We start from the raw sequence: 18,970 nt of genomic DNA, 5'->3' as shown, positions 1-18,970 counted from the left end.
CTTACATTTAACAATATTTCACATTCTCACCATCTCTGAATGCTATGGCAAGGATGATAATATAATGTTACAATATATGTTGATTGTAACATTGATTTAGAAATTTAGCCAATTGAATATTTTCAAAGTTAACATGAAATTGGCAAGAAATGTCAAAGCAACCAAAGAGATGTCGCAGTTTACCATTTAACAGGGGACCTAAGTGTTCAGATCAACATTAGCACTATTCCATCTATCTGTTCTATCTATCTATCTATCTATCTATCTATCTATCTATCTATCTATCTATCTATCTATCTATCTATCTATCTATCTATCTATCTATCTATCTATCTATCTATCTATCCATCCATCCATCTGTCTATCTGTCTGATCAAATTATCATCACTGATAGGACCTTCTCAGGAATGGGTTTTGATTGCATTCATACGTTCAGAAGTGTATTGGGGTTAAGCCAAGAAAATGTCAAATAAATGTAAAAAAAATAATAATAATTTTATATATATATATATATATATATATATATATATATATATATATATATATATATATATATATAGTTAATTATAAGAGGCATTACCTCTGCCCTTGAACTGTTGACAGCTGGCTGACTCTAATTATATTACTACTTTTTATTACTATTATTATTATTTGAAAAATAAAGAAACTAAGTACCAACAAACTAACTATAATGGCACTTCTCAATGTGTCAGTATTATAAGTACATATACGTATATTGTGTATGTATACAGTAAAAACTACATTTGTTCAGACACCTTGAACATTTCACACATTATCACAGTTTATTTGCTATAGTTTAGATAATGGTAATAAAAGATGACAAGAACTCAGAGTTAACCTGTCAGAACAAATTCATCTTGATAATATCAGATAGCACTTAAGCAAAAAATGGTCAGGTCTATTGGCAGAATAATTTTTATCAAATTTACTGGTAGTCTACTTTATGAGGAATTGTTGGTTATAATATGTCAGTTTTTCAAAATTATATATTGATTGTTGCATTAAAAAAAAAAGCACACTGGTCCCCTGTTAGATGGTGAAGGGTGACGCCTGATTGGCTGACCAATATTTAACAATAATTCACATTGTCAATATCTGTGTATGCAATGGCAATGTTGATGATAACAATAAAATACCAGTTCTTGACATTCAACATACACTGTTAAAAAATTTTGGGGTAAAAAATATAAAAATAAACTTTTTTTAGCATTAGAGTGAAATAATAATGCTAATAATTCAGACACTATTTTGCCTCACTGTAATGTGGTCCTCCTGGATGTTTGAGAATAGGAATGTTTTAAGAGTTTAGAAGAGTTTAGGAGTTTAAAAGACTGGTTTGTGTTCAATCTCCTCTCAGAGCCTCAGAGTCTCTCTGGAACAGCAGGCATTCAGACAATAGAGGAGTGTGAACGACGTGTGTGAATTTGCCCTTACAGTTCCTGCCCCGGCCTACAGGGGCGCTGCTGAGAATGAGTTTAAACACACACACACGTCCAGGTCCCCACTTGGTCAAAATTAAAAAAAACTTCACCAGGGGCTTTTTCAGTTGATTTTAGCATGATTTAAGGCATGTCTAACAGGGGACCTGAAAAATGTCCCCTCTTAGCTCAGAGGTCCCCTGTTGGTGAGTGTGTAACGACACCATGGTCCCCTGTTGGATAGGTAGACAAGTACACACACACACACACACACACACACACACACACACACACACACATATATATATATATATATATATATATATATATATATATATATATATATATATATATATATGTATCAGTATTTTGAGGTACATTCTCAGTATTTTGAGGTACAGTACATTCAAGTAAGAATAAAAAAAAAAACTAAAAATTTACTGTCAAAAATGACATATTAAATCCTAAAATGACACGTTTTTATGTGACCTACATATGAGAAAAAGAAAGAAGTTAAAATGAGTTGAGTGCAATCTTTGCCCCAAACTTTGTTAATTAAAAAGGTGTAACCTAACTCACAGAGTATGTTTAATAAAGAAATAGTTTAGCTTCATTAAAACCTTGATGAAAGGATGTTTATCGATACATCAATACCTTCCTTAACAGGACACTGTAAACGGGGGGTGGGGGATGGGGGGTTTGAGTGCAGGATGTGAGTCTCATACACTAGTGATTTAATAAAACGCTGGAAGCATCACAGAGCCCCAATCTGCACCACAAAAACCCCTGACCTCGTTTCACTTTTTGAAAATAAATAGTACTCCTGTATTCTTGCAATAATCATTCTCTTTTTTCTCTCTCTACCCCACAAAACCCCTATTCACATAGCAAAATCAGTCTTGTTACAGTATCACAAAAGTGTCTGCACAGCAGATTAATCTCTTTCCTCTCTGCAGTCCCTCTTTTGCCTTATTCTTCCCCTATCGCCTTCCTTCAATCCACGATGGAGGTAATAAAGTTACTTATTGCTTCCGTCTCCGACTGAAGACCGGGAAGACTGATATAAGCGTGGCACTCCTGATCTGACTTTTAATTAATATTTAATGTGGCTCCCACCTCCAGGTAAGAGTGGGAGACTATATTACCCACCTTTATAATGATGGAGGGGTTTAATAAGGAAAAGATCAATGTCACTGTGAGAAGCGGCATCCCATCGAGGCATTGTACCGCTGATGTCTGGAAAATGGGAGCTAATTCATCTCATATCCCTTATAAGCCTGCAAACGGCAAAGCTTACAGAAGAAATATAAATATAAATATCATAAGCTTCTATAGAGTGCTGTGAGGTTGAAATTACAACCGTTGTACAAGGTTTCGTGTGAATTTATCAATTTTTCTGCGATTCAAACCATCACTGTGACGAGTAGGGCGGGGCCGAGAGCCGTGGAAATGGAGCGAGGCCGGTGGAGTGATTGGAAATGAGCGACACCCGCGCCACTCACCGGTCTCGAGTCCCACGGAGGAGATCCGGAAGGATACAAAAGAGTAGCTACGACAGTGAAGGATGACAGAGGACCAGGCCGGAATTTTATTTTGTGTTTGTGTAAAATAGATAACATTAGAAATACAATAGCGAATGTAGATTCTACAGTGTCTAACACTGAAGGACAGGAAGTCTTATCACTGTATCGAAACCAACAACATGTTTATTACATCCTGTACCCACTAAATTACTGAAAGGGTTGTTACCTGTAGACGAAGAACCACTTATCAATATTACTACCTCATCGTTCTCTTTAGGTCACATACCAAAACCATTTAAGCTGGTGGTTATTAAGCTTCCTATTAAGAAACCAAAACTTGATCCTAGTAACTGGCAAATTATAGGCCTCTTTCAAATCTTCCATTTATGTCTAAAATGTTAGAAAAAGTTGTGTCTGCTCAATTGAGCTCCTTGCTGCAAAAAAATGATCTGTATGAAGAATTTCAGTCAGGTTTCAGGCCCCACCATAGCAAAGAAACTGCACTTGTTAAAATTACAAATGACCTGCTTCTTGTGTCAGATAATGGCTGCATTTCATTGCTAGTTTTACTTGATCTAAGTGCTGCATTAGACACCATAGATCACAACATACTCATAGATAGATTACAAAACTATACGGTATTCAAGGGCAGGCTCTAAGATGGTTTATATCCTTCCTGTCTGATCGCTACCATTTTGTTTATTTAAATGGGGAGTCATCTCGTTTATCACCAGTAAAATAAAGAAATTTTACATCAAATATTATCATATTATCAAAATTGTACAGTCTCTGCACTGGCTACCTATTAAGTTCCGTATCAGTTACAAATTATCATTACTTACCTATAAGGCCTTAAATGGCTACCTTATACCACGTAGCAACCCATCACGCACCCTAAGGTCACAAAACGCTGGACTTTTGGTAGTTCCTAGCATAGCAAAGTCCACTAAAGGAGGTAGAGCTTTTTCACATTTGGCTGCCAAACTCTAGAATAGCCTTCCTGATAATGTTCGGGGTTCAGATACACTCTCCCAATTTAAATCTAGATTAAAAACGCATATCTTTCACCAAGCATTCAAATAATGCATCTCTTAAATTGTGACTGCAGTTGCATCTGATCAAATGCGCATTCTTATTCTTTAGCTTGGGTTAAACTAAATAATTTTGTTTTGTTGGAACAGCAGCTATGCTAATGATGTCTCTATTTGTTTCTCTGTTTTGCCACGGGATTTACATCACGTGGTAACTAGGATATACACAAGATCCAGTCTGGATCCAGAACACCTGAGAAAGAGATGATGCTGATCCCTCAGAGGATGCTAACCCTGAATCAACAAACAGAACTTCAAATATTAAGTTGTTTCTAAGATGGAAGAATGCAGTTTTTGTAACATGGGAAATATGGTAACAAATATAACAAATATTGTTACAAGTGTGACTGTATCATATAATAATTGCTGTTAATAACGTTCATTGTCTGGCTGACTACGTCTTGTATTAATTTTTCCAAAGAATCCTGTCATATGCGCACAAACTGACAGTCACCACTTATAAGCTTCTACTAAATATTGTAGAAACATAATTTTCTGTCAAGTTGCTTTGTAATGATTTGTATCGTAAAAAGCGCTATACAAATTAACTTGAAAAAAGTAGTTTTTGTTTGTGAGCGGCAGTCGTCCATGAGGGGCTGTTGTGCTGTTTTGTGTTTATTTTATTATTAAAGTGTCATTGGAATGTTCAATGTTCCCCCCTCCTTCTTCCCACGATTATGAAGCTGTATTGTGTTACAATCACATAGCGTGTAAACGTGGGCAGACTTTTTTTGCGAAAAAGGATAATCACAACTCTGGGATTGCAGAGACTCATTATAGAAACAATACTGGTTTTGATTTTTTTTTTTTTTATTACGCCGTCAATATGGTTTGTCAGTAAACAAAGTAGAAGAAAGGGGTACGAGAGCAACCACATAACAGAGAGTGGAAGACATAAAAATGAGGAGCTCTGTTAGAGAAAGCATGTAGTGGACCAAAGTGAATGAAACACATGAGAACCATTTGACTCGAATGCTTGACTTGCTGCCATTTCATCTTGCAAAACAAGTGGCTGGACAAATACAGGCGTCTCAGATGAGTGGGTGGGTGGAGGTGGAGGGAGGAATGTAGTCAACATAACTGGCAACGTTTCCACAAGTCAGTGCCACGCCACGGTCATGCACACGGATGTCAAACTAAGCCGAAACTCACGAACAGGAAGGTTTCTTCACAAACACAGGCATAGATTAATTCTCTGGCAGCTAATAAGGGGGTGCTCGGAGCAAAATGTCCCTCTAATCATGTGCCTGTCTTGTTTTGTTTGTTTAGATGCTGATAAATGAAGCATTGCGAACAACCGAAGTGGGGTAATATTTAATAGACAGAGTCTGTGGTTATGATTTATATGTTACAAAATGAAAGTCTTTGTTGAAACCTCAAAAACTTTAATGACCTCTATGCCGTTACTTTCTGGTTAATGTAATACTCTTAAGGATCATTTGTCAGGATGATATGGCTAACTTTGTAACCAAAGGTGAAGGAGCTCACTGTGAGAACATCTGGCAAAGCGTCCTGATCAAGCTCACATTTAACAATGAACATCAGGGTAGTTTTAAGTTGATGGAGAGCAGTAACGCCAGAATGTGACATTATTCTACCCAGGTTAAAGGTTCATTTTGGAATTTTGGCCTCTCTTTCGCCAGCTGTGGTTGAAACACAAAACTTTCAAAATCATTTAAGTTTATAGAGAATTGGGGTAAGGCAAGAACATAGTTTCGAACACTGATTGAACACTGCTCAACAATGTACATTTTTAACAATAACTATGGATTTAAAATGAGGGTGAGTAAATTATGAAAGAAGTCTTATTTTTTTGGGTGAACCATTCCTTTAATGTGGTCTTAATGTTTTTAGCACCCAAGTTTTGTGATACACTAACTTTACTAATTAGCATTCCGTGCATTTCACGGAATTCATGCAAATCTCAAGAGTTATAAGTCACCCTAATGAAGGGTCGAAACCTTTTTAATGAATAGAAGCAGGAGTATTTTTATGGATTGTATATATATATATATATATATATATATACATATATAAACTGTTTCTACTGATGCTAACTTTTGATTAAGAACAAGATTCAAGATTGTGTTTACTAGTTGAAAACTTACAGAACCTCAAGCATGGAGTTCCCCTCATGGATGGCGGAGTGCCAAGAACACGACCTTAAATAACATCAAGCCAGAGGAGCCAAATGGTTTACAGTGAGAGAAGTTGCATGTTACACTATTAGTAAACCATTTACTCTATAATTTATGATGATTGTCATATACAGCAAAATATGATAAACACAAGAACAAAAATAGCATATTAAATTATGTCACAGCTTTTCCAAACACAACAGAACTGCAAATGAAAAATCACTTAAATCTAATTCAAATTAATTTGACTTAATCAGTTTAATCACTTGGCCAAATCAGCCATGACTACAGATAGCAGTGCATGACAAGGAACTTGGTTGTTTGGTTTCCATTTTTAATAGTTTGAAATTGTTTGGCCTGCCCATGGTGAAATTTTACTTGTCCAAAATCTTGCTCTAAACATAAAAAGTGAAGTGACTTACAGCCAAGTATGGTGACCCATACTCAGAGTTCTTGCTCTGCATTTAACCCATCCAAAGTGCACACACATAGCAGTGAACACACACACACCCGGAGCAGTGGTCAGCCATTTATTCTGCGGCACCCAGGGAGCAGTTGGTGGTTCGGTGCCTTGCTCAAGGGCACCTCAGTCATGGTACTGCCAGCCTGAGACTCGAACCCACAACCTTAAAGTTAGGAATCAAACTCTCTAACCATTAGGCCACGACTTCCCCACGACTTGTGTATTAAAGAAATATCTGTTTACTGGTTTAATTGTGTCTATTTATTTAGCAAAGCACATCATTACGAAAAAAAGTTGTCTTCATAATCAAAATGTTTTAAATGGCAAATGCGGGGCCCTGGTGTAGGTTGTACATACCAGAGGGCCCTATTTGAAATTGTTTAATTTCTATGTCCGTTCTATTTATTTATTTGTGCTATTTACACAATTAATTTTTTTTTTCAAGTTTGTAGGTGTCCAGGTACAGGAACCAAATAATCAAACGTAAAATAGCGTGGCATAGTCTTCATTGTAAAAATGAAATATAGAGTCAAACCGAAATTTATTCAGACCCCTTCAACATTTCTCACATTAACACAGTTTATTTGCTATAGTTTAGAAAATGGTAATAAAATATGACAAGAACTCAAGAGTTAAACTGTGTTGGGACAAATTCATCTTGATTGTGTCTAATAACTTTGATAGAAAAGTATGTAATGGATTACATCAACCAAACATTCACTGTTAGTATGTCAATATTTACACAACTATCAATACTTAGTTGAACAATTATCAAGCAATGCTTAGTTTTGCTCAGTCTGTGGTGTAAAAAGGTTGCATTAGCAATAAAAAAAATTAAAAAAAACTTAAGCAAAACATGGTCAGGTCAAAGTATCAGCATGGTCACTTTAAGAGCGTCCAATGTAATGATACATATCCAATTTTTTTCTCCACTGTTTACTTTCACTTTAGACATAACCAATAGTTTTTATGAGGATACTCTCCAAGATGGGTATTTTGACATAATCTTGTATGCATTTGTCGGTACAAGAGCAAATTTGGTGTTCAAGCGCTTTGAGACGTGTCTCTCTGCGTGCACCCTGTGTGCACAGAACACAGTGTGTGGCTGCTGAATTGGGCTCTTTCACATCTTTTTCTGTTTGCATGTTTAAACTGTGATTTGTATTTGTTCATTCAGGTGCAGAAGGATAAAAAGGAGAGCTCGGTTCGATGTTGCAGTCCTGCAAATGATAAGCTTTCGTATCGTATATATATATATATATATATATATATATATATATATATATATATATATATATATATATATATATATATATATATATATATATATATACACATTTCTTATTATTACTTCCAGTTGTTGTGCTGCTTAATATTTTTTTTTCAATCTATTTAATCTTAAACATCTAATGATTTACTTGAGCCTTTATAAGGGTCAATAAAATGGAGATGTCAGAGAACATTTATGGAGTTATGTTAATACATTTGTGCACCTCGATCCTTGGTGAAGAAAGTCACAGCAATTAATATCACCTAAAGGCAGGCCAGACAGACAAAATCAAGGTTAAAAAGAAAGGAGGCAACAATGCCCTTACAATAACAGATACTTAGAAAGCTTTAATTAAACTGCTGACACTACATTCACCAAAACCTCCAGTGGAATACCACAGTTCAGCCAGTACATGGGATCACAGCGTTCTAACTCATCTGAATGAAGGAACCTTTCTCTTCCCACTGACCAGAGCAGATCAGGTTCAAAAGAATGCTTTAGTCAACCCACAAGCACACAAAATCAAATAAACATGAACACAAAAAAAAACTGTGAACACCACATGAGGTTAACCAAAATGCCTAAAACGACTTTCAGTGAAGATTAATATATTTCTCGATCCACACACACACTTTTGAAAGATCGCGACACGGCTCGACGTGCTGTGACAGCCCGAGCTGGGAGCAGATCCCAACTGATTTGATCACCGTCAAGTCAACCTGTCCCATGTACGAAGCTTTCAGCTGCAGTGTGTGAAGTGCTAATGACAGTTCTCAAAGGGCCGTCACACCACTCTGATCTGTGTTTTTATTTTCCCCTGAGCGCCAGCAGCCACGGATGCTGGACCGTTTGATGTCTCGTGCCGAGAGATGTGAACCAGCATTCTTTCAACTTCTATCTAGGTGGGTGTGTAGTCTCTTAATTGGTTACCAATGCAGCTGTCTCGTCTGACATGCCACTCGACACTTCTGTGCCACGAGTTACAAGCATCTGATGTTTGTTTGTATGCTCGCTTGCACTGCTGGTTTTTAGTAAAGAGGCCCAGTAACTTTCCAAAAGGAGGATTTTATTTCCTAAAATGCAATGGCCTTGATTTACTGAACGTTTGCATATAAAGCCTCGTCCAAACTTGATAGAAATTACAAAGGTTGTATAAGCTGAGATATGACTCAACATACAAGCAAAAACTCATGAAAAACTTTCATAATACAGTATTTCTGCTCACCGCAGAATGTGAAATTTACAGGATAACACGGCAGCTGTGGTTCTTGAAACTTTGGCATAAAAACAACAGAACTGTAGCAACAGGAATTTTTTTTTTTTTTTAAAGTACAGTATATTTAATTAACTGATTTAAAATGTTATATACAAAAACACAAACAGGATGAACATAATTATATAGACAGTTATATAATTAGAGTAATAATTATATAGAAACATAATTCGATAAATAATTGTGGGAATGACAGTTGATGGTTTTAATTTAATTATGTTTAATTATAATTTCATTATGTATACATTTAACTGTAAAATGTACTGGCAAACTTATTACAGTTGTTCATCATATCAAGGGAAATTAATCTTAGCCAGTTAACAGTGTTTCTAACCATTACATTTAAAACATTTTTATAACGTATGATTATATCACATACCATATATCACATACAAATAAATGACATATGATTTAGTGTTTACAATGAATATTTAGGGGGGAAAAGCAGTGGCAGTAAAACTTCTACATTTTGCCAAAATTGTCTAAAATATAAAATAATAATAATAATAATTAAAATAAAATAAATGAAATGTGTGCAGAGCTTTTGGAGTCACATCAATATCTGATCCCCTGGAAACCAGATTCAGTCAGAATTTGAACACAAGTCACCTTGCACCGCAAACCAAAAATGTAGTGTTAGACGAACACTTTAACAGGGGAATTTTCTCTTTCTCTTACCGAGGCCACAACAGGTATCCTATTCAGTGAGAGCCAATAGAGAGCAACATGACTAACGTTATCAAGGCAAAATCCTATCTTTAATTACAGGTGTGACCAATTTATTTGCAAATGTGGATGTACATAGTTAAAGGGATTGTTCACCCAAAAATGATTTACATACGCCTATGTCCTACATCATCCAGCTGGATGGACTTTTTATATCCTTGGTACAAAGGATTGGCAAGCGAGTGTGTCTGTGGTTTGAACTGTTGAGAAGAATTTGAAAAGATGACTGACACCTTCCTGCTGCCTTAGAAGTCGGGGAGGCAGTAGACAGTGCTGATGTCAATAAAACAGTCGAATCCAGCCTAAAAGACCTTTATCCCAAGTGTTTAGGCTGTTTTCGACTAAACTTCCTCTTCCTCTCCCACCTCACACATATTGACAAGAGCTGTGTGATACTGAGGGAGACAGAAAGACTTCACGATGACTATTGATGGCTAGCAGATTTTTGCCCCTCGTACGCTCTTCTGAACATGACCAGGGCAGCTGAGCTTCAAGAGGAGCCGGCCACTCATCTGACCTCAGGTTAGATGTGAATGCTGGAGACATGTTGCTGCTTTCATGTTTAAAAAAAAAATAACAGCAGTGAGAAATAACCACAGAAATCGTCTCATAAGGAAAAAGTCACTTTAGAGACTTTACCCTGCACCTATTAAAAAATAATAATAATAAATCATAAAACCATTGAAGTGGAACAAACTGCAGTCCATTTTTTCTTCATGAAACAAATTTTACATTGGTCATCACGTGATGACTAAACACAACACTATTATTACACAAGTAAACAACAACAACAACAAAAACTCCTTAAATTCAAACATTTATATTAATAATGTATCATGTGAAACTCACAATTAGAGTAATCTCAGGTGTCCTGAAGCCATGTGATAGTGCTGAGTGAAGAACAGACTATGAATATAATACATCCTTTAGATTTAAATAGTTGTTTTGGTGATACTGGATAAAAGTCACTGGAGAGACGTTTACTTTTAAGAGTGTACCGAACACACATTTGATTCTGGCACACTCCCTGAATGCCTTTTGAAGCAAACCAGCGGCCTGAATAATACTCGAGTTAAAGAACATGAATTATGAATCAGTCTTCAAATCATTCGAAATTCTAGCCTGATTTTCTCCTTGTGATTAGACGTTTCTACAGTGGTGAGAAGGAGACATAAATCATGAGTGCAGAAAAAGAAGATGACAAATGTACTGTAAGAAAGCAACACTTTGAAATAAAAACCATGACCTGTTACTAGCCTTGTCACTGGCTCAGAAATGGTTTGCATGCTCTGGATGCCTGAGTTATTCGAGCCCAAGGGGGGTTCTGCCGACTGAAAATGAGATCCTACCCCAGAGGCCCCCCTAGATATGGCAGGCCAGTACACAAGGGCAATTCCTTCACTTCCTCAGTTAGTCAATCAGCCTGATAGACAGAGAGCAAGGAAGGGGGTGCATTCTGGGCAGCAAGCCTTGGCTGCTTTTCAGTGATAAATATATATAAGATATTTAATATATACTATATAGACGAGGAATATAGTATAAAATCAGGAAAAAAGAACTGCTTAATGCCAAGATACCACTGGAAGCAATATAATAACTTTCTGATCTTACTCACACAGGAAAGAAAAACACAAATGAGATCAATTTTATATCTCGGTTGTTTCTTCTAGACAGCAATGAGATTAAATGGAAAGCAAATGAAATCTCCTGCTCCCTAGATTTTGCTCTTAAAAAAAAGCGATCTTCATAATCTTGCATCTGTTTCTTCTAGGGTTTCAAACATAGAATGAAATGTCAAAAGTTTTCAACATGACCCAAAACATTTCTTGTCAAATAAAAGACGAGATAAAACTAAATTAAATAAAAAATAGAAAAGCTGTGCTAACCACATTCATTTTATACTGTATACTGTATGTCAGTTGTTGCATTTGTTTGTAGTTTTATTTCTCCTGAAGTTTTGTTTTTGTATTTTTCTCTACTGATCTGGGAAAATCTGTGGAATACTGCAAAATGAACTTAAAAATAAGAGTGCTACTAATCTAAACAAAATATGAATAAGAAAAAGATAATGTACAGAACATTTTTGTGTGCACAGGTTTCATTTGCATCTGCAAAAGAGCAATACAACTTTTTAATTGTGCACATATATACTGTAGTAAGATACAAATTGGCTAAAAACATACAGAACTTTGTTTGTAATGAAATTCCTAATTCATCCCATAAAACCTTGCTCCAAGTGTGAGCAGAATTGAGTTGGATTGTGTTCACTTTCTCTCTGTAGCATTAGATTATAATCAGAGACATAATGAGGGGCTCTGAAATGCAATTATTTTAAATGGTATTATAAAATGCTGTGTCCTGAGGGTTAATACTCCATGATATCGAATCGTGGAAAGGAAAAGTAATAAACTGTCTCACAGACATGACTCTCTGCCCTCTGATTTCCACCAACACACACACACACAAGATGCATAATGAAAGCACATAAACATGATGATGACATGTTCACCTAAGGCCTTCATTAATAATTCATGATTCATATTCGGGGCCTTTTATGAAAACGCCACGGTACGTTTTCAGTTTTTTTTTTGTTTTTTTTTTGTCTCAGTAAATGCAACACTCTTTCAATCTGACCTTTTTACCTCTTCTAATGCAAAATAACTGAGACATTAAAATCTGGATGTTTGTTTCAAAGTCACGATGTGGCAAACATTCTGCATCTGCAACCTGACATCGTGCCATTCCTCAATTACAAGATAATCTAATTAAAAAACTATGAGCACAGCAAGCAGAAATCTAAGGGCTCATTTTCATGGCTGAGGTTTGAGATTCTGCTGAGGCGACACTTTCTCCTTTAGAGTCTAACCCCATTGTACCTTCAGCCTCAAAACCCTGCCAATCTTCCGCGGGGAATCATACAAGAAGATCTCTGAAATGTCAGCCTGACAGAAGCACTTTTCACTGCCCTCCCTGCCACTGAAGCAGAGCCACTGGAGGAAGCAAAAGGGTCACTAACTATGTGTGCATGTGTACAAAATGTGTGCGTATGCATGCACACAGCTGTAAGATTTAGATTGCAACACTAAGGTGCCAGATATGCATGCATGGCATCTTAATCACTGTGGAGTTATGTAAAAAGAAAAAAAAAAAATGCAAAAAGTGTTTGTGGACAGTCTTTTTTTCTGCTGAGCCCCAAGGCAACCCCTTTGACCTTTCCAAAATGTTACTGCCCATTTGGCACAGCAGCCACAGCTAATAAAACTTTTATAATCATGATTATTTTTTATTCCAGTCCCACTCCAGGCCTTGGGCTAACTGGACCATGGTAGCCCAAGACCCTGAGAGAGACTGAAAGATGTTATGGCAGTCTGTGGCCTGAGTTTTGACGTGTTAACATTGTGAGTGGCATGTATTTACTTTTTTTTTAAATGAAAATAATGCTTATTTTTCTGCATCTTCTCTCTCTTTCTCTCAAAAAAAAAAAAAAAAAAAAAAAAAAACAATCACAATGAATTCTGGGCACTAGCTGCAGCCTGGTAATTGCACTCTTCTGTGTAGGGTCCAGAAGACAAAGCAGTCCTTGGTTTAAACGTTGCTTAGAAACCGCTGACCCCAGATCCATGTTTTCATGGTCAAATTTGCATGGGTGTAATCAGGAAATTCTGAAATATTCACAGAAGGTCGTGGAGCTGGAGTAAATGTCTTAGGTATTAAGGCAGAAAGCCCCCACACAAGATTTACATCTACATGAGTCATCAGAGAAGAAGAATATATAAGCTGCCCCCTGGTTCTTGTACAGCATTTTATAATGACCTCCCTACATTCTAATGATGCTCACTTGCCATCACCATTTATGGAGCTATATTCTTCTCCACAACCACACGGTGTTTTTTATATATACATATATATATTCCTGTGACCTCCTGTTCTTGGATTTACATGATTGCATGAGTCCTTGCATTGGGTACCTATGTCTTTGCAACTATAAATAGGTCGCCTATAGAGCGGCTGCTGATATAGGTGTATAGAACAACACACCTGTTAAGACAGAGAGAAAGAGGAAAGCAGGAAGTGACAGATAGGGGACATCTGGGAAAAGATACTTACGGTTGGCAGAGTTTGATGAGGTCCTGGTCAGTGGTGCCAGGTGGAAGGCCCCGAATGTACAGGTTGGTTTTACTGAGCTGCTCCGCTGCACTATGGCTGCTGCTATTGGTGCTGGGGCTGGGCGGAGCCATGGGAGGAGGGGGCGGGGCATATGACTGCTGCAAGACAAAGGCATATGTTGTTATTAAAAATGTATATGATTTATATTAGATTACTGTAATATTCATTTTTGAATAGCAAGATCTCATGACTTAGAAAGAAAGATACAAATTAATATCTAATGTGCATCTCTATCCACTGTGAGCTTAAACATGCCTTTAGGAGATGAATTTATGAGCCTTATTGAGAGTCGACACTATATTTACTATTAAACAAGGCTGTGAGGAAGAGATCTACAGTCCATTCAACAATTTCTAACACCTTATGAACAATGCATCTGTCTTGTAATTTGTTTTGCAACCACATATATGCATTTAGTAATACTAATATAACGGAGAGTTCTAGCCCTGGCCTCTGAATGGTGAGTTATACTCAGCATCACAAAAAATGAATACTTTTTTTTTTTTGGTCGTTGTTTAGTTAAGAGAAATTACCCTGTCAAGCCCTGGCAAACCCTGCTCTCTTCTTGAATATGCAAAGCTCATGACTGTTTGTATTAGGATCGATATATGTTTATGTGAAGACTGATACTATCCATACCAAGAGTATTGAAATGTAAATTTTTAATCCACCCATCACTACTGAAGTCTGGCCTCGTGCTGATTGTTTGGTCCATTTAATGCGCAGTGCACCTGGAGCATAGACGCCTCCAGTCTGGATGTTGGAATATTTCAGATGCTTTGCCAGCTAAATCTTCGTCAGCCGGTTCTTTACAATTTGACTTATATCCCTCACAGTTTGTTTTAATTTGCATCAGTTTAAATCAGGCGCGGCATTTCCATATGGCCACACCCTAGCCTGTAGCCTCCACCACCATACTGAGTTTTTTCAATGCCATACCCTAGCGTTTCCCCAACCCCAGAACACGATTTTAACAGAGTGACCTTTCCCCAGAGCCTCAGGGTGGTGCAACCTGTGCGGGGCAAACAGACAGCACTCCGAGGTCCCCAGGCAATCTCTGCAATACCCCGAGGTGTTCTGACACACAGCCACTGGTTTAAATATGATATCTTCCCTGATGAAGATTCGGTGAGGATTTTAGACTGCATACACACTGTGCATTCAGTATTTCCTGACAGACATGGCAGTCAGATATAGAAACACCACTGTGACAGTTAGACTGCGGTATGAGAGCTATTATTTATCTGTTTGCATGCGCAATTTCCTAGTGATGTCTATGTAATGGACTGTGTGTGTGTGTGTGTGTCTGGCCTGCGCTTTCTCTGTGTTTGTGATAATCATTTGCTGTCAGTTGTGCTGTATACTGGCAAGTCTCCCCTGGCATTAATCTATTACCTGAACTTCCCCACAGCCTGCAATTTCCTCCAGACAAACGTTGAGACAGACAGACAGACAGACGGGCCTATCGAGGCTAGAATAGATTCTGCATTATATAATTCACACACCCTGCCTCAGGCTACAGTTATGAATGAACCCATTGAATACTCAGGAATAGGCCTACAACACACAGACAGGGAATAGAAGATGACGAATTGCCATAAAAACACACTGTGAGCATGTGCTTAGAGGGAAATATAAACCTCATGTTCCAACTAAAAAAGTAGGGGGATTTCTATGATTATGAGAATGTTGGGCATAAGCACAGTGAATGAACAATTACATACATACATAATTGTTGTTAGCAAGTTAAATTGTAAATTTTAAATAGTAAGTTAAATGCAAAATTTCTGCAAGCTCAAAGAGTAAACAAACACGCACTCTTAAAGGGACAGTTCATCCAAAAATGAAAATTCTGTCATTAATTACTCATCCTCATGTCATGTTTTGTTCATCTTCATTTTGTGATGCAAAATGATTATTTTTCAAAATATGTAATAATGTGTTGTATAGCATTACTTTTTAACCTAATATTCCCCAGCACTTATGCACACAAAGTTCTGTCCTAAAAGCTGTCTTACTTTTCCAGAACCCAACATGAAATCTGGATATAATAAATACACCTGATTCCCAGAAACTATACACACCGTATGCATGTCTGACGCGCACACACACATGGTTTGTCTGCACAAAATCTTCCTTTGTGAATGGAAGCTTATCAGACCCACCCGGCCCGGTTCTCCTCAGTAGATCGGGGGCCTGGCCTCTGCAACACGACTCCAGGATGGAGACAGACCGAGCGCAAGAGAGCAAAAGCTTGGCTGATCAAAGTGCTCGCCACAGACACCTCTTTCAGCCAATTTGTGCAGCTGTCAGGGGCAGGGTGATAGCGTGTCAGGGTGTGTAGTGTGTCAGGAGTCATGATGGGGGAAGCCTTTGAAACGTCAAAGGCGTTCACTTCGCCATCAGACAGAATGGGATTAGAGGGAAAGAAAGAGAGGATGTTGCTTTTAAAACAGACTCCAGCAGCAATCACACATACACATATTCTAGGCGTCTCTATTGCCACACATGCTAACAAATCCATTTCAGTTACACAGCTTTTACTGGATGTACTTAACTTAAGGGAGGAGACCCTGGGACACCAATTGTCTGATGTCAGATTTGCTATTATGCTACACATATGTTGTCTGAAACAAGTTAGCACATGTAACATTTACATTTGAGATATGTCAACTGTTTTTGCTTTGGTAAGAATTATTTTTACAGCATAATTTGTTGATGTGGCCTAGTGGGGTGTGCATATTTATATATATATATATATATATATATATATATATATATATATATATTAGGGCCGGGACTCGATTAAAAAAAATAATCTAATTAATTAGAGGCTTTGTAATTAATTAATCGAAATTAATCGCATTTTAATCGCATATAAATATTTGACCTGAGAACAGTGAGAAGTAATTTTTTTCACATGGATGTATAGTATACCATTGAATATTGACTGAATACATAAGCTTAAGCAACAAAATATTGTTTATTTTTGTTCAACCAAGTCTAGCAGACCAGTGCAATTTTTGCCATGAAGTGTAGCAATAGCATATTTAGAAACAATTTAGAAATAGTACATCTCAGAAATTCAGGAAGCTTATAGGTGCTGGAACCTTCTGTAAAGTGTTTTTTACGTAATACACAATACTGTCAATTACATTCAGAACATTGGAAACCCTGACTATTAGAAAACATCTCTCTGTTGCTTCAGAGGCCATAACATACTAAGTCCAACTCTCAATAACCTTGGCCAAAACAATAAAGAGCTCAACATAAACTGTTGCACCAACAAAATAATACATAGTTCAACATAAAGTGTAAAGTCCACGCTAGCTGCTATATGTTTTGCGTTTAGGTGATACTTGAGGCTCGACGTGCTGCTGCGGTGATATGCGAACTATGATGCGAACGCTAGTTGGTGCTTCAGTATAATCGGTCCCGCCGAAACGCGTCCAGTGAGAAACGTTCCGCGGTGCAAAAATAAGTTATTAAAAATGCGGGAATTTTTTTTTTCTGTAATTAATTAATCTTAGTTAACGCGTTATTTTTTGTGTAATTAATTAATCTCAATTAACGCGTTAAAGTCCCGGCCCTAATATATATGTATATATATATATATATATATATATATATATATATATATATATATATATATATATATATATATATATATATATATATATATATATATATATATATATATATATTATATAATATATATAAATGTTTATATATAAAATGTATCTATTTATAAAAAAAAAAAATTGTATGACAATTTAAGCATGTAAAATGTCACTTGGGATGAACATTTCTGAGTTCAAATTTACCTTTATATTTTAAATAAATAGCTGAGTCAGAAAACACTTCCAACTCCATTCCTTAAGATATGTAACGGCCAAATAAAAAGCAATTAAAATCATTGATAACTTTATATCTGAAAATATATCATTAATACAACTAAATATAAGCCTACCTATAGCTAGTAATTAGTGGATGCTGTTTAGCTTCAGTGCTCATTCAGTCTGCATGGGTTTGAGTCTGGCTTGCATCATTTGTTCTATTACTCTCCCATCATTTCTAGCCATTTCTATTCTGAAGCTTTCAGTCAAAGTGGCAAAAAGGAAGAAGCCTTCCAGAGAATAGGAAATCAGCTATTGTCTGCTAATTAAACAATTCCTGCCTTTCTTCTTTTTGTCTTTTGCTCTCTCTCATCCCTGCCTTCTATCACTCTTATGACTGTAATCTGTCCATTCAGCCGCCCTCTTCTTCCTCCGACTGGCTTCTGTAAACCCTCTCCTCCTCTCCCCCGCCCCCTCCTCTACTATGGATAAATCCCTCCCTCCCTCCTGCTTCCCCTCTTTCCCTCTGAATCCCAGGGTTGGCCGGTGCGTAGCCAGGCTCTGCTCTTTATTAAAGGTTGAGTGATGTGCACACACACATTATCTCCTTGCTGCATGTCCAGATAGCCTTCATTTCCCTAAAGAGTACTCCAGTCGCCAAACAATTAGTACTTCCTGGAGAGCCCTCGAAAATGGGTTTCGAATGGTTGCCTCCTCTCTCCTCCAACCACTCTCCCTCCCTCTGTCCGTCTCTCTCTCTCTCTCTCTCTCATTATTTCTCCTCTACTGTTGTTCGCAGAGAGAGACTGACCTCTATCAGGTCAGCTTTCTTGCGCTGCCTGCTGAGTATGTGGAGTTAACCCCTGCCTCCATCACTGTGATTATGCTTGGGCTGTGGAAATGTACATGGGTGCACACACTTCATGTGCATTCATTTAAAATACTCCTTGTTTTCACATATTGATGCATTACTGCACGTGATATGGGTCAATGACTTATAAGAGTGATTGCTTCATCCATGGTAAAGTATTATTAATATATTTA

General features: G+C 37.1%; 1 protein-coding gene across 1 annotated transcript in view; it reads right to left on the bottom strand.

Moving 5' to 3' along the window:
• LOC113059310 (RNA-binding motif, single-stranded-interacting protein 3) overlaps positions 1–18,970 on the bottom strand; it is a 142,724-nt gene that overhangs the window by 99,607 nt on the left and 24,147 nt on the right. Inside the window, exon 2 of the mRNA XM_026227713.1 lies at positions 14,031–14,188. Coding sequence (XP_026083498.1) covers positions 14,031–14,188 — 158 coding nt within the window. The remainder of the gene's footprint in view (positions 1–14,030; positions 14,189–18,970) is intronic.

This window comes from Carassius auratus, chromosome 41 (assembly GCF_003368295.1).
Source record: "Carassius auratus strain Wakin chromosome 41, ASM336829v1, whole genome shotgun sequence".
Taxonomy (NCBI): Eukaryota; Metazoa; Chordata; class Actinopteri; order Cypriniformes; family Cyprinidae; genus Carassius; species Carassius auratus.
The sequence above is the reverse complement of the archived record's forward strand: the minus strand, read 5'-3'. Positions and strand labels throughout refer to the sequence as shown.